Source organism: Dromiciops gliroides, chromosome 6 (assembly GCF_019393635.1).
Source record: "Dromiciops gliroides isolate mDroGli1 chromosome 6, mDroGli1.pri, whole genome shotgun sequence".
Lineage (NCBI taxonomy): Eukaryota > Metazoa > Chordata > Mammalia > Microbiotheria > Microbiotheriidae > Dromiciops > Dromiciops gliroides.
This window is the reverse complement of record NC_057866.1, coordinates 127,057,283-127,070,479: the sequence shown is the minus strand read 5'-3', so window position 1 is coordinate 127,070,479 and position 13,197 is coordinate 127,057,283. Positions and strand designations below refer to the sequence as shown.

Below are 13,197 nucleotides of genomic sequence, written 5' to 3'. Positions count from 1 at the left end.
AACAGTTCTTAAGTGCTAACTGAATAATGAGTATATATGCATCACACATGGTGGTTATGTGGCTTCATTTAAAAAAACTTTCAGACTCGTTCTCTTTGGTCCCACAGGACAGACCTAGGGGCAATAAGTGTAAGTTTCAAAATGGCAAATTCAAGGTTCATGGAAGGAAAAACTTTCTAATAACCAGAAAAGTGCCACAAGGTGTTTTGGAAGGGAGTGGTTTTCCCCTTGGAGGTCTTCAAGCAAAGGGTGGATAGCCGCTTGTTGCCCACGTGGTAGGAAAAATTCTTACAATTACTGGCTACACTAATGGTCTCCTCCCAACTCTAAACTTTGATGGTTCTGTGATCACTCAAGTGGGTGAGCCAAGAGTGGAAACTACTATCGTGTTTCATTTCCTGAATGAGCAAAATCGGAACAAAACGGACACTTTATCCTATACCCAAACCTCACGTTAGATAGAGCTTGTCCAGGGAAGCAGGCTAGGAAGCAGTTCTACTTATTCAACCCAGTGAAGCAAGGGAACGTTCTGACCTGTCACAGACGTAGGAAGAGTGTTGGACTTCTTCAGTTGCTCTCTCCGCTCTAGTCTGGAAACAGCCGTCTCAGTCTTCTTCTCATCTTCCTGAGCGGTAGATTTATGGAAGGAACCTATTCTGCTAACAGTGCCGCTTTCAGGCTGCTGGCTGACTCCAGCCTGGAAGGGAAAGGAGGGGAAAGCCCGTCAAAGTGAAGGTTCTATTCATTCATGGCCAGCAGCTCCTACCCAGGGGTGTACTGGACCCTGCGTGGAAGGGCTGGAGAGCCGATGTTACGTTTTCAATGGAAGCATTTATCCCTCTGATATTAACTAATGCTACAAATCAGTGAATACCTTATTGCTTTGTCTAGACCTGGAAAAAGTGATGGAGAAAATGTTTCTAAAACAGATGAAACGGAAAGGTTTGTACCTTTGTGGATGGGGAAAGAGCCAGGCATTAAACACTAGCACAGTCCTTCCTGTAGCTCCCCCCAAGTTCAGATGGTTAAGATAAAAATAAGGAATGTAGACTCCCCTTTGCATCTCCTCCCCATTGTCACAGAGTTGGGGAAAGACAGACAGACAGGCTTTTTGGTGGTTACCTCAATTTCTTTATCTCCTCTCTAGTACTCTTCAACATCTCAGTGCAAGAAGACTAAAGCAGGAAAGTGCTTTCTTATAGTTCTTGAATATGAGAAACCAAGTAGAGCTGACCATAGAACTCGGTCCTCAAAGGCAACTATTTGCTTTTCTAACCCCACTGCCCTAAATTAGGATATTTCTTTCTGATGTCCTGTTCTTCACCATATGATTAAGAAAAATGCGATGCTAGTAAATATGTGCCTCTGTGGAATATTACCAAATTAGGTTATTGCCTATTGAAATCATAGTGATTTCACAGCGTAAATGGTTCCCCCCCCAACCCCAGTTTAACCTTTAAAAATGAGTTTTTCTGCCCAACATGGTTTTTTCCCCCTTTGTTCCACTCAACTTTCCTTTTTCCTCCTATCCACTGCCCTAGCTGTGGGTTTGTTTGGGTTTTTTGTTTGTTTGTTTGTTTTTTGATGAGGCAGTTGGGGTTAAGTGACTTGTCCAGGGTCACAGAGCTAGTAAGTGTTAAGTGTCTGAGGCCGGATTTGAACTCAGGTCCTCCTGAATCCAGGGCCGGTGCTCCATCAACCGTGCTACCTAGCTGCCCCCTAGCTGGTTTTTAAAAAGTGGAAATGGCTTTGGAGTCTTGGAGCTAATTGCTTTTGAGTGGATGTTGAGCCTAGCATGCCATGAATCTGGGGATATCTTTTAGGGGTATTCTACGTTGAGGGGCTTTGGGTGCTATACAGGATGTATAAAAATTGAGCTCAGTGAACAGTATAGGATCTACAATTCAGTCCAAAAAATGTGTTAAAATTCTGCTTTGTGCAAGGCCCCCCTTTCTCAGATGGTCTACTTACATTGTTTTTAGAGACCCTTTCAGCTTGTTTGGCCTCCCTGGCTTGTTTTCTTTCCTCTCTGGTAGCCTGCTGTTCCCTGAATCCCTTTTGCTTTTGTAGTGCTAATGTAACCCACTGTGGCTGGGCAGTCTCAGTTTTTTCCGCTGATTTCGAGCCTTCTAAAGAGTGCCAGCTCTGAAGCACTGGCTTTTCTGTGGGAAGAAAAAAGCAAAGACAAACATGATTTGCAAGGAAAGACAACCACTCACTTCATCTCAGTCCCCATAGAATGCAGAAAAAATGCAGACAAATTCTGAGTCTGTATTTCAACCTGATCTCACTTCATGATCTCATGAAACACCTTTTCTAAGACAAAGCAGACGTTACATCACAGTGAAGAAAAACATGAACATAAACAGCCCTTCCTTTTTTTTTTTTTTTGCGGGGCAATGGGGATTAAGTGACTTGCCCAGGGTCACACAGCTAGTAAGTGTCAAGTGTCCGAGGCCGGATTTGAACTCAGGTACTCCTGAATCCAGGGCCGGTGCTTTATCCACTGCGCAACCTAGCTGCCCCATAAACGACCCTTCCTAAACTCTAATACTTCAAAAGCTGTGTGACTCTAGCAACATGAGTGCTCCTTACAACAAAACAAAGGATTAGAGCCTCCTGTCTTTGCAGGCTCTGGGAGCTTCTCTGACCAGTAAAACCCAAGTGGCTACTCTGGGGATGAGGCCGTTCATTTAGCTAGCCTGGTCTGCTTCCACAGCGCAGGCTGCAGACTTGAAACCTTTCCAGCTTGTCAGGTCTGGCCAGAGTTTGTGCTCCCCTAGTAAGGCTTTCTTGAACCCAGGCTCACTCCCATGCCATAGTGAACTATCAGGGCAGAATGCCTCCAAAACTGGTATTGAAAAAGTGACCAGCAGAGCCCTTGGGAGATATTTTCACAAGGTGCAGCAGATGTGGAGCATTGTGGAATCTCAGACCTGTGCAGGACCTAAGGAGGATCATCCAGTCTAACTTCCTTATTTTAGAGCTGAGGAGCCAGAGGCCCAAAAAGCTTAAATGATTTGTCCAAAGTTGCTCACCTGGGGTAGCTAGGTGGCTCAGTGGACAAAGCACCGGTCCTGGATTCAGGAGGACCTGAATTCAAATAAGGCCCCAGACACTTGACATGTATGAGCTGTGTGACCCTGGGCAAGTCACTTAACCCTCATTGCCCCGCAAAACCCCCCCCAAAACCAAAGTTGCTTACCTAGTGAGGTGGGGGCAGGGCAAGACTAGAACCCTGGACTTTTGTACTTTTGTACTTTTGTCTTATGTTCTTTCCATTATGCCATGCTGTCTCCCTGGAGTGGGAGACAGGCAAGCTGTCCATTCAAACTCCTTTGAAGGTTCCTTCCTTCCTTCCCCCCTCCCCTCTCTCTCTCCCCCCCTTTCTTGTTTTGTGGGGAAAGAAGGGCTATATTTGTCTCTCTCTCTCTCTTTTTTTTGGGGGGGCGGGGCAATGAGGGTTAAGTAACTTGCCCCAGGTCACACACCTAGTGTCAAGTGTCTGAGGTGGGATTTGAACTCAGGTCCTCCTAAATCCAGGACCAGTGCTTTATCCACGGTGCCACCTGGCTGCCCCTACTTTCTTTATATGTGTCTACCGTCACTCCAGTTAGATTGTAAACTCATTGAGGGCAGAGGACTTTTCTGACCTTGTGCCTAGCACACAGTAGTGATATTAGTGCTATAGGAATGTTCACCAAGACCCACTGGAGCAGTACAGGGCATGTTGTCTTTTGGTAAGCTGAGGATCCAGCCTATTGCTAAGTTCTAGTTCAGGGCTTTTTAAGCTTTTTCCACTTGTGACCCCTTTTTGATGGAGAAATTTTTACTTGACCCCAGGTAGATAGGTATATAAATTAGGTATACATAACCTCTTAGTGTTGCCAAATATTTCACAACCCCCACATTCAGTTATGTGACCCACAGTTTAAGAAGCCCTGTTCTAGCTGACAGAAGTGACTCCATGTTTCTATGTTTTTTCCCCTCAGGGCAATGAGGGTTAAGTGACTGGCCCAGGGTCATACAACTAGTAAGTGTCAAGTGTCTGAGGTTGGATTTGAAATCAGTTCCTCCAGAATCCAGGTCCGGTGCTTTGTCCATTGAGCCACCTAGCTGCTCCTGTGACTCCATGTTTTGACCCACCAATGTACCCAATATTGGTTTAATCAGTGTCATTTAGTCAAGGGATATAAAGCTTTCCTGATTATAATCATCTTAGCAAACTTCACTTAATCCAGGTATGCAAGGTTAGCAAATTTTCCTAATCACAATGCCCTTGTGGTCAAGGGGTGTGGGAACAAAGTGTTGCAGTCCAGACCACCCCCTGATTGACTGCTTCTAAGATCCCACTCCCATTCAGTCCCTGTGAATTGGTCCAGCCACAACAATCAGATATAAAGGCAGACCCAAAGATCTGGGCTCTTGGTTGGGATATGCATCTACTGTATGCCTGAACCTGTTCACCTGTTCACCTGTGGGATGGTAGGGCTGGGCAGCCTCATGCTTACATGCCTGTGAGTAATTAACTACCCGACTATTGATCTTTTGAATAAATTGTGTTCCTTCCTGATACTTCATTCACCCTCTCTTCACAGTTAAGCAACCTTTATATTCTTAAATCCACTGCTTTAGGCTTAAGTAGAACCACAAAGTTCTTAAGGCTCATCTCTTAGAATCGTTGTTGAAAATGTTTCTGAAATGTACAGATCTCTTTCCTGCTTCAAGCCTCCAGAAAGTCTTTTGCTATAGAGCTGGCAATGATGGCATAGCCCATGGTAACAAGACGCTTGATTGCTAGTTGTTTTATATGTTATTCCAATAAAGGATATCCTCAGTTCTATTGAAGTCAGGGTTCAGAAATCTATTTTCCCCCTTTCCATGATTTTCAGTACCCTTTTTGGAATGCAGGAACAGTTTGTAATTTTAAAAATCTTTCTGAGTCAGGTTAATTGAAGAAAGACTAATCTGCATTAGCCAGGGAAAAACCCCTCAATTTTAGAGTATTTTAACAAGAAGTACAATTTTGATACTTCACAGTATGAATAGTGATTCAAATTGACAGTTAATAAAACATTTTCTGGTTGTTCCCTCTGAACATTCTTTAATGAATAGATAAGTAATTACATGATCCTAAGGCATGCTAAAGTTCCCTGAAACTGTTTGACTCTCTCAAGGAGGTTTAAATTATCCCCTATGATGCCACCATAATTTAGTTAGTAAAGCCTTTCTTCATATATTCAGTAAAAGTAAACATATTCAACTCAAGCTAAATAATTAAAAATTCCAAATTAGTAGAGTACAAACTAAAGCTTTATTGTACCTCTACTCTACTGACCATAAGTAATTCAGTTTAATAAAACAAAGATTTGTTTACCATGATCAAGGCACTGTGCTAAGCACTAACGATGCAAATATGAAATAATACATAGTCTCTGCCCACGAGATGTTGATAGTGTAATAGGAAGAACTGTAGGATAGTACCTGAAAGGTTGGATTTGGAGTCAGGAATACATGTCACCTCCTAAAAGAAACTCTAAAATGAAAATCCCAAGGAATGTTACAAATAAAAACCAGAGTTTCCAGGTCAAAGAAAAAAAAAATATCGCAAGTAGTTAGAATTCAAGTGCTGAGGAGACAGGATCACACACAATTTTAGCAGGTACAACTGTATAGGAGAGCTTGGAATATGATATTCTAGGAGCCAAATGATATAGGCTTACAACCAAGAATAACTTTCCCAGAAAACTGGGCGTAATCCTAGAGGGGAAAAAATAGATGGTTTCTCCCCCCCTCCCCCCCCAATGAGGATCAAGTGACTTGCCTAGGGTCACACAGCTAGTAAGTGTCAAGTGTCTGAGGTCGCATTTGAACTCAGGCTATTCTGAATCCAGGACCAGTGCTTTATCAAAAAAATAGACTCAATGAAATAGAGGACTTCAAATATTCTTGATGAAAAGACCAGGGCTTTGTAGAAATTTTGAAGGCCCAAAACAAGAATCAAGCATATTATGGAAATTTATTTTGATTTGGGGATCCTACCTTTAGGCTGAGATTAGAAAGCCTTAGGCCTTCAGGGTCTCTTCCCCTCCCCCTCAGCTTCAGCTGAGTCAAAAAGCCCCGCAGGCTGTACAAGACGCCAGGTCAGACAGCTGGGGGAAAAAAAAGCCCCCAGCTCCCTCCGACCTGAGCAGAGCTATCTGAGAGATGCTGGGCTCTGGCGTGGCCTGTGCTGGGACACATGAGGCTTGAGAGCACCCCCCCCCCCCACCAGCTGCAGCCCTGACTGGCGGATTAGCTTGGTCTGTGGGGGCGCAGGAAGCCCCGAGATTTGAGTGGAGAGAAGAAAAGGTATATAAAGAGCTGGGAGTTAGACAGCTGGGGGGTTGGATGGACAAGGATGGAGCAGTTCAGTCGGACAAGGAGACAGGGCTGAGAAGAGGTCAAGAGGGCACCTGATGAGATTAGAAAGGGGGGGGGGATGGACGAGAAGAACAGCAATGCAGGACTAGGAGCAAAGGTAGCAGAAGACAGACTGAACAGGAGGCAGTAGAGAGCACAGAAGCGGTCAGCACAGGGTATAGGTTGGAGAAAGTGAAGATTAAGAGGAGTTAGAATAAAGTACCTGCATGCCCTGAGGTGAGAGGTGGCTAAGGCCCTTATTGTATTCAAAAAGTTTGAAGCACAGCAGGTGGGAAAGAGACCACAGGAAAGCAGTCAGGTTGTACATTTTATTTCCCTGAATTCTTAATTTGAAATAGTATCTCATAAATAAACTCTGCTTTGATTATTTAGTTAAGAGGCTTCTTAATATTTTGCTTACCAATTTGGAAGTGGAGCAGAGTGGTGGAACTTTATAAATGGCCCATATTAAATTAAACGTAGTCAGATAGCCAGTTAGTCAACAGTCCCAGATTAAGTACCCCAGTCAGATTAGCCCCCCCAAATTAGCCCCAGTCATTAAAAATATTTTACATTTGAATGTCGACCCAGATGGGATTTACAGCCCAATTATAATTTCTCTAAACTTATAATTTTTCATAAATCCAATTATATATAATTTCCCCAGATTAGTTATAGTTAATAATTTTTTACAATATAGATGAACAAGCATAAGGTACTTCAAACAAGGATAAGCCACTTAATTCAAATATAGGGGAAAGATTATGCATGTGTCCCCTCTCTGAACCCTATCATCATCTGGGTCACAGTGGAAATCTAATTAGAAGTTCTGGGAATAATTCTGTTAGGTCTTGATCTTAATGGAAAGGGAGGGGAAGAGATAACCATCAGGGGAAGAAAAGGAGAAAGTTTGGGGAAAACGTAATCAGGTGCAAAAGTAGACATCTATACAAACAAGAAGAGTAATGGCTGACCCTTGAACTTCACTCCTCTTTGGGTCAGAGGAGGAAAGAATACACATGCAGAGAGTTAGTTACAGAATACCTTTTCCTTAACAGGCAAACAGCAGGGAAAGGGGACAAGGAGAATTATTGGGAGAGTAGGTTAAGGGAGAGGGATTAACCCTAAGCAAAAACAAACTCTAAATAAGGACATGTAAAGATAATTATCACTTTTTGTGGTGGCAAATAAATTACCATTGTGTTATAAGAAATAATGAAAGGATGATTTCAGAGAAACCTGGGAATACATATGAAGGGATGCAAAATAAATGAACTGAATGAGAACAGTATATACAATGATAACAGTACTGTAAAGACAAACAACTTTGAAAGGTTTAGGAACTTTGATCAGTATAATGACCAACCATGTTTCCAGATGGCTCACAGTGAAACATGGCACCCACTCAATAATTCAGAGGTGAAAGACTCGGTGCTGAACAAGACTTTTTTTTCTTTTTTTTTGGTGGCCAATGCAGAAATTTGTTTTGCTTGCCTATTACATGCTTGTAACAGGCATTTTGTTTTCTTTTGTAATGAGGGGAGAAAAGGCAGATTTTATCTGATTGAAAAGAATTAATTTTTAAAAAGTGATTACTATGTACCAGGCATTGTGTTAGGTACTGAGGAAAGATAAGGACAAAATTGCATTCAAGGAGATTATATTATTTTGGGGTAGAAACAGCATGTGTGCATATAAGTAAATACAAGATATATACAAGGTAGCTACAAAGCAATGTTGGGGGAGCATTAGCAGCCAGGGGATCAGGAAAGTTCTCAATCAGGAGGTGATACAAGCTGAACTTTCAAGGAAGATAAAGATCCTAAGAGGTTCTAGGGAAGGAGTATTGGCCGTGTGCAAGGTTTAAAGTACTTTTTAAATATCAGTATTATTATCAAATGTATACAAATAAAAAAATGAAGCAAAAACGTGGTAAGAACAAAGATGACCCCTAGCAAATCACTGGTAGCTTGGGAAAATCAGGGAAGGCTTTGTAGATGAAGCAGCAACTAAAATAGGCTTTGAAGGAAGAGTCTTTTCCTTTTCCAGTCTCTAGTTCCTTATGAAATGACTGTAAAGAGCAGCAAGGATGCTTTATTTTCCATCTGGACCAAGTGCAGGATAATACCACCTTAATGCAAGGCTGGCTAGCTCTTTTTTTTTTTTTTTTTTTTTTTTTTTTTTTTTTTTGCAGGCAATGAGGGTTAAGTGACTTGCCCAGGATTACACAGCTAGCAATTGTCAAGTGTCTGAGGCTGGATTTGAACTCGGGTCCTCCTGAATCCAGGGCCAGTGCTTAATCCACTGTGCCACCTAGTTGCTCCTGGCTAGATTATTTCAAAGGCAAAATGAACTAGGTTTAAATTGGGAACAAATGCAGATGAGTCTTAGCTCTCGTCCCTGTTGATGATGTAAAGAAAAGGACAATCCACTTTCCCACATTTTCTCTTCTTGTGGCCTTCCTTCTCTCCCTGCCTTTTTTTTTTCCTCTTAGTGAGTCTGGAGCATTGAGAGATGCCAATTTGGCCTAGAAGACATGGGAATTTTAGGCTTTCTTTTTGCCAGTTTCCCCTACCATTGTCCTTCAGAATTCCTTATTTTAATGTCCCATTGTGAGAGAAAAATGGTCTGAATTGCTGACAGAATTTTTAACATAGTAGATTTTTTTTCTAACCTCATTCATTCTGATTTTGAAATGAGTCACTATCGCATGAAGCAGGATGCTTCTGTAGTCTTTCTTTTGGACAGTGATGCATATTGGAACCGTGACTAACCAGAGTTCAGCTGACTAGGCCTATCAATCACCTGGAGTGCTTGATTTATTTTGCCGGCAGAAGTAGTGGGGTTGAAAGAAGAAGAGAAGCTGCATTGAGGAAAAATGTGACTGTCCTAAAAGGGGAGATGGTGGCCCTGACCAATCCCAGGAGACTTGAGTCTGTGTTCCATGTGTAAGAAGTGGTATCTGTAAACAGGAGCATGTCCATGAGAGATGGACCGGGATGGTGGGAAATGAAGACTGTACCTTATGAACAGTCGAAGGAACTAGGATAGTTCAGTTTACAAGAGAAAAGATTTAAAGGTGGCAAAGTGTTTTAAGTGTTCAAGTATGTCATGTGGAAGGAGATAGATTAGGGATGGTATCAGTGGTTTCATTGATATAAAGAACTTGGCTGTTACCTTCTCTTCATCTTAGAGAACTGCCTGACAGACACATAACCAGTATTTATCAAAGGTGTAACTTGAATCCAGATCTTTCTGGCTCCAAGGCTGGCCCTCTCTTGACAACACAATGCTACCTCTTTGTCTTGTGGAAGAGGATTAAATTTGCCATGCTTGGTCAAAGATGGCAGAATTAGGAGCAGTGGTCATAAATGATGAGTTGTCAGATTTCAGCTCAATTGAACAATTACAGGTACTCAAAAGAGGAATGGATTACTTCCAAGAATAAGGAAGAGTCCTCACATCAATTAAGCAGAGGTTGGGAAGGCAGTGGACAAGATAAGTAGTTGGGCCAGATAACCTCCAAGGTCCCTTCCTACTTTTTTTTTTTTTTTTTTTTTTTTTTTGCTGCGGGGCAATGAGGGTTAAGTGATTTGCCCAGGATCACACAGCTAGTAAATGTCAAGTGTCTGAGGCTGGACTTGAACTCAGGTCACTCCTGAATCCAGGGCTGGTGCTTTATCCACTGAGCCACCTAGCTGCCCCCGCTTCCTACTCTTAATCTGTGGGTTCTAGATGATAGGAAGACAAGCTCATATCTCAGTGGGTTGGGGGGAAGCAAATTCAATTCAATCTCGTATCTTCTACATTTACCCTTAGGTTCTAGAAGATGCCCTATTTGTAAAGTTGTTTTCTGTATACTGTATTTACTCAGGTAGGAAAGTGAACTTGGGTTTTTCAGAAATTCTTCCAAGCAATGACATTTGAAACCAAAAGGATACTAATTTTGAATTCTGGGATAAAAAGAAATTAAATAACTTGGAGTTTGTCTCATTCCTCAACCATTCTGGTTACTCAAGATCAGATCTATGACAATGCCTTATCATATATTTCAGTTAATTCTTTGGGGTCCTGCTTAACACAGACCTAGCTCAAGGCCTGTATTAATCTTGAATAGAAAAATTCTAATAAACTGGACCAGCAAGATCCAAACAAACAATCGGACTACTGACTATTTTCATACTCAGGCTATTCAGAAGAAGATGGTTAGGAAGAAGTGACTAACTACAGTTAAAACAATGTATTCTGTCCCATCAAATATATTTGACTGAATTTTGCTAATAAATTGATCTACTACATCATGAACTGACCAAATCAACCTTCTGTTTTAGCATCATCTGGACACAACCAAAATTACCTCGAACGTATAACTGACTTAAAAAATATAGGGGGCAGGGGACAGCTAGGAGGCCCAGTAGATAGATCACCGGCCCTGAATTCAGGAGGACCTGAGTTCAAATGTGATCTGACACTTGACACTTACTAGCTGTGAGACCCTGGACAGGTCATTTTACCCCAAATGCCTCAAAAAATTTTTTAGAGGAAGGAACCTGAGACCATTTTAAAATTTCTTAATTAGTTTGAATACAAAATTATGGAGAAGACCTTCAGAGATCACCTGGTCCATTCCCTTGCTACCAGGTAATACTGTAATTTAAAGTGTTTTGCAAATGGAAAGCAAGAATGATGATACTTAAGTGAGCCACAGAGTTGGCAGCAGGGAAGGGGCTAGAGACCAATTCATTTTTATGGAGGTATAGATAAGCAGGAAACCACAAAACATGGGGCACAGGGACAGATGTTTCCAGACCAAAACAGGACGGATGTATCCCTTGCCTCCAGAGGTCATAACTGAAGACAAAGCCCCAGCTAATATAACATTAGCTTTTTTTGGCTGCCATGTCACACTGTTAAGTCATATTAAACTTGTGGTCCACTAAAAGCCCCAGGTCCTTTTTTTTCATAGGAACTATTGTCCAGCTATACTGACCCCTCCCTGATCCCATAAGTATTTATGGAGTTATTTGGCTCAATATTCTAACCTGTCAAGATTTTTAAAATTTCCTTATTCTTTCACCCAATGTTTTAACTCTCTCCAAGCTCCATGCCATCTTCAAATAATTTATTCTTCTAAGTCTTTGGTGAAAACATTGAATTGCATATCACCAAGGACAGAAGAGTCAAGACAAGTGATGAGGAAAAAGCTATAAACTTCAGCTTAAGGGGAGCAAATAACTAGAATCACTCTTGCAGGACTTTCTTGCTTGAGATAGATGATTTTTTTTACTGGTGGCAGTTTCAGTCCAATTTCTACTTTTCTTTTGGTGGCTAGGTGTTGAAGTTTTCCTGACCTTTCCTCTGTGAGTTTTTGTGACACTGTTCTCTTTTCTTTTGGGATCTCCTTCTGGAGGTGATCAGTGGATTCTTTCAATTTCTATTTTAGCTGCTGCTTCTAGAATTTCAGGGCAATTTTTCCTGAGAATATCTTGGAAGATGATGTCTAAACTCTTTCCTTGATCATGGTTTTCAGGTAGACCAATAATTTTCAAATTATCTCTCCTGGATCTATTTTCCAGGTCAGCAGTTTTTCCCAGAAGATATTTCACATTGCCTTCTATTTTTTTATTCATTTGAATTTGCTTTATTGTGTCTTGGTTTCTTATAAAGTCACTGGCTTCCATTTGTTCAATCCTCATTCTTAGGCAATTATTTTCATCAGAAAACTTTTGTACCTCCTTTTCCATTTGGCCAATTTGACTTTTCGAGCTGTTGACTTTTTTCTCACGTCTTTCCTGCATCCCCCTCATTTCTTTTTCCATTTTTTCCTCTACCTCTCTAACTTTATCTTCAAAGTCCTTTTTGAGCACCTCTATGGCCTGAGACCAATTCATATTTTTCTTGGAAGCTTTAGATATAGGGGCCCTGATGTTGACATCTTCCTCTGAGGGTGCCCCATGGTCTTCCTTGTTACCGAAGAAACTTTGTATGGTCCTCACCTTTCTCTGCTCATCTTACCTTTCTTTTACTTGACTTTTAGCTCCTTAAAGTGGGGCACAGCAGCTCCCTCCTTCTGACCTTCCAAAGCTGTTCTTGGTTAGAGGATGATTTCAGCACATTCTTCTGTGAGTTTTGCTGCTCTGGGCATTTTCCTATGGCTTTATTTGGATGTTTTTTGGAGTGATCATGTCATGAGTTCAAGAGCTCACTGCCTTTCCTCTGCCATCTTGGCTCTGCCAACACTGTTCTCTTTTCAATTCTGCTATTTGTTTTTTCATTTACAACCTTAGTATCTAGCATATTGCTTTGCACTGAGTGGGTACTTAACAAGTACTTGCTGAATCAAACAGATTTAAAGCACAGTCCACTAGCTATCCTCACTACCCTCATCCACCCTCATTGACAACCCAGAGAAGTGAAGTGATTTGCTCAGGCTTCTAGGTAGCATGATCAGAATCTGGACTCAGGTCTCTTGATTCTAAGACCAGGGCTTTTCCAGCTATCCTATCTTGTTTTATACTGACTCCCATGCCTGATTTCTGAATTCAACTCCTACTTGACTGAATTCAGCTTGGTAGGACTGTAGAATTATAGGATATTCCAACCACCTCATTTTGTTTTTGTGAGGCAATTGGGGTTAAATGACTTGCCTAGGGTCACACAGCTAGTAAGTGTTAAGTGCCTGAGGCTGGATTTGAACTCAGGTCCTTCTGAATCCAGGGCCGGTGCTCTATCCACTGTGCCACCTAGCTGCCCCATCAACTACCTCATTTTACAAATGAGGAAGACTTTAGATAA

The 13,197-nt window shown here is 41.6% G+C and overlaps 1 protein-coding gene across 8 annotated transcripts in view; it reads right to left on the bottom strand.

Annotated features, from left to right (window-relative positions):
- CRACD (capping protein inhibiting regulator of actin dynamics) overlaps window positions 1–13,197 on the bottom strand; it is a 312,769-nt gene that overhangs the window by 4,377 nt on the left and 295,195 nt on the right. For all 8 annotated transcript variants that reach the window (XM_043970772.1, XM_043970773.1, XM_043970779.1 and 5 more), the window contains 2 exons: window positions 1,972–2,162; window positions 535–697 (listed from right to left, as the gene is read on the bottom strand). In XM_043970772.1, the coding sequence (XP_043826707.1) occupies window positions 535–697; window positions 1,972–2,162 (354 nt within the window). The remainder of the gene's footprint in view (window positions 1–534; window positions 698–1,971; window positions 2,163–13,197) is intronic.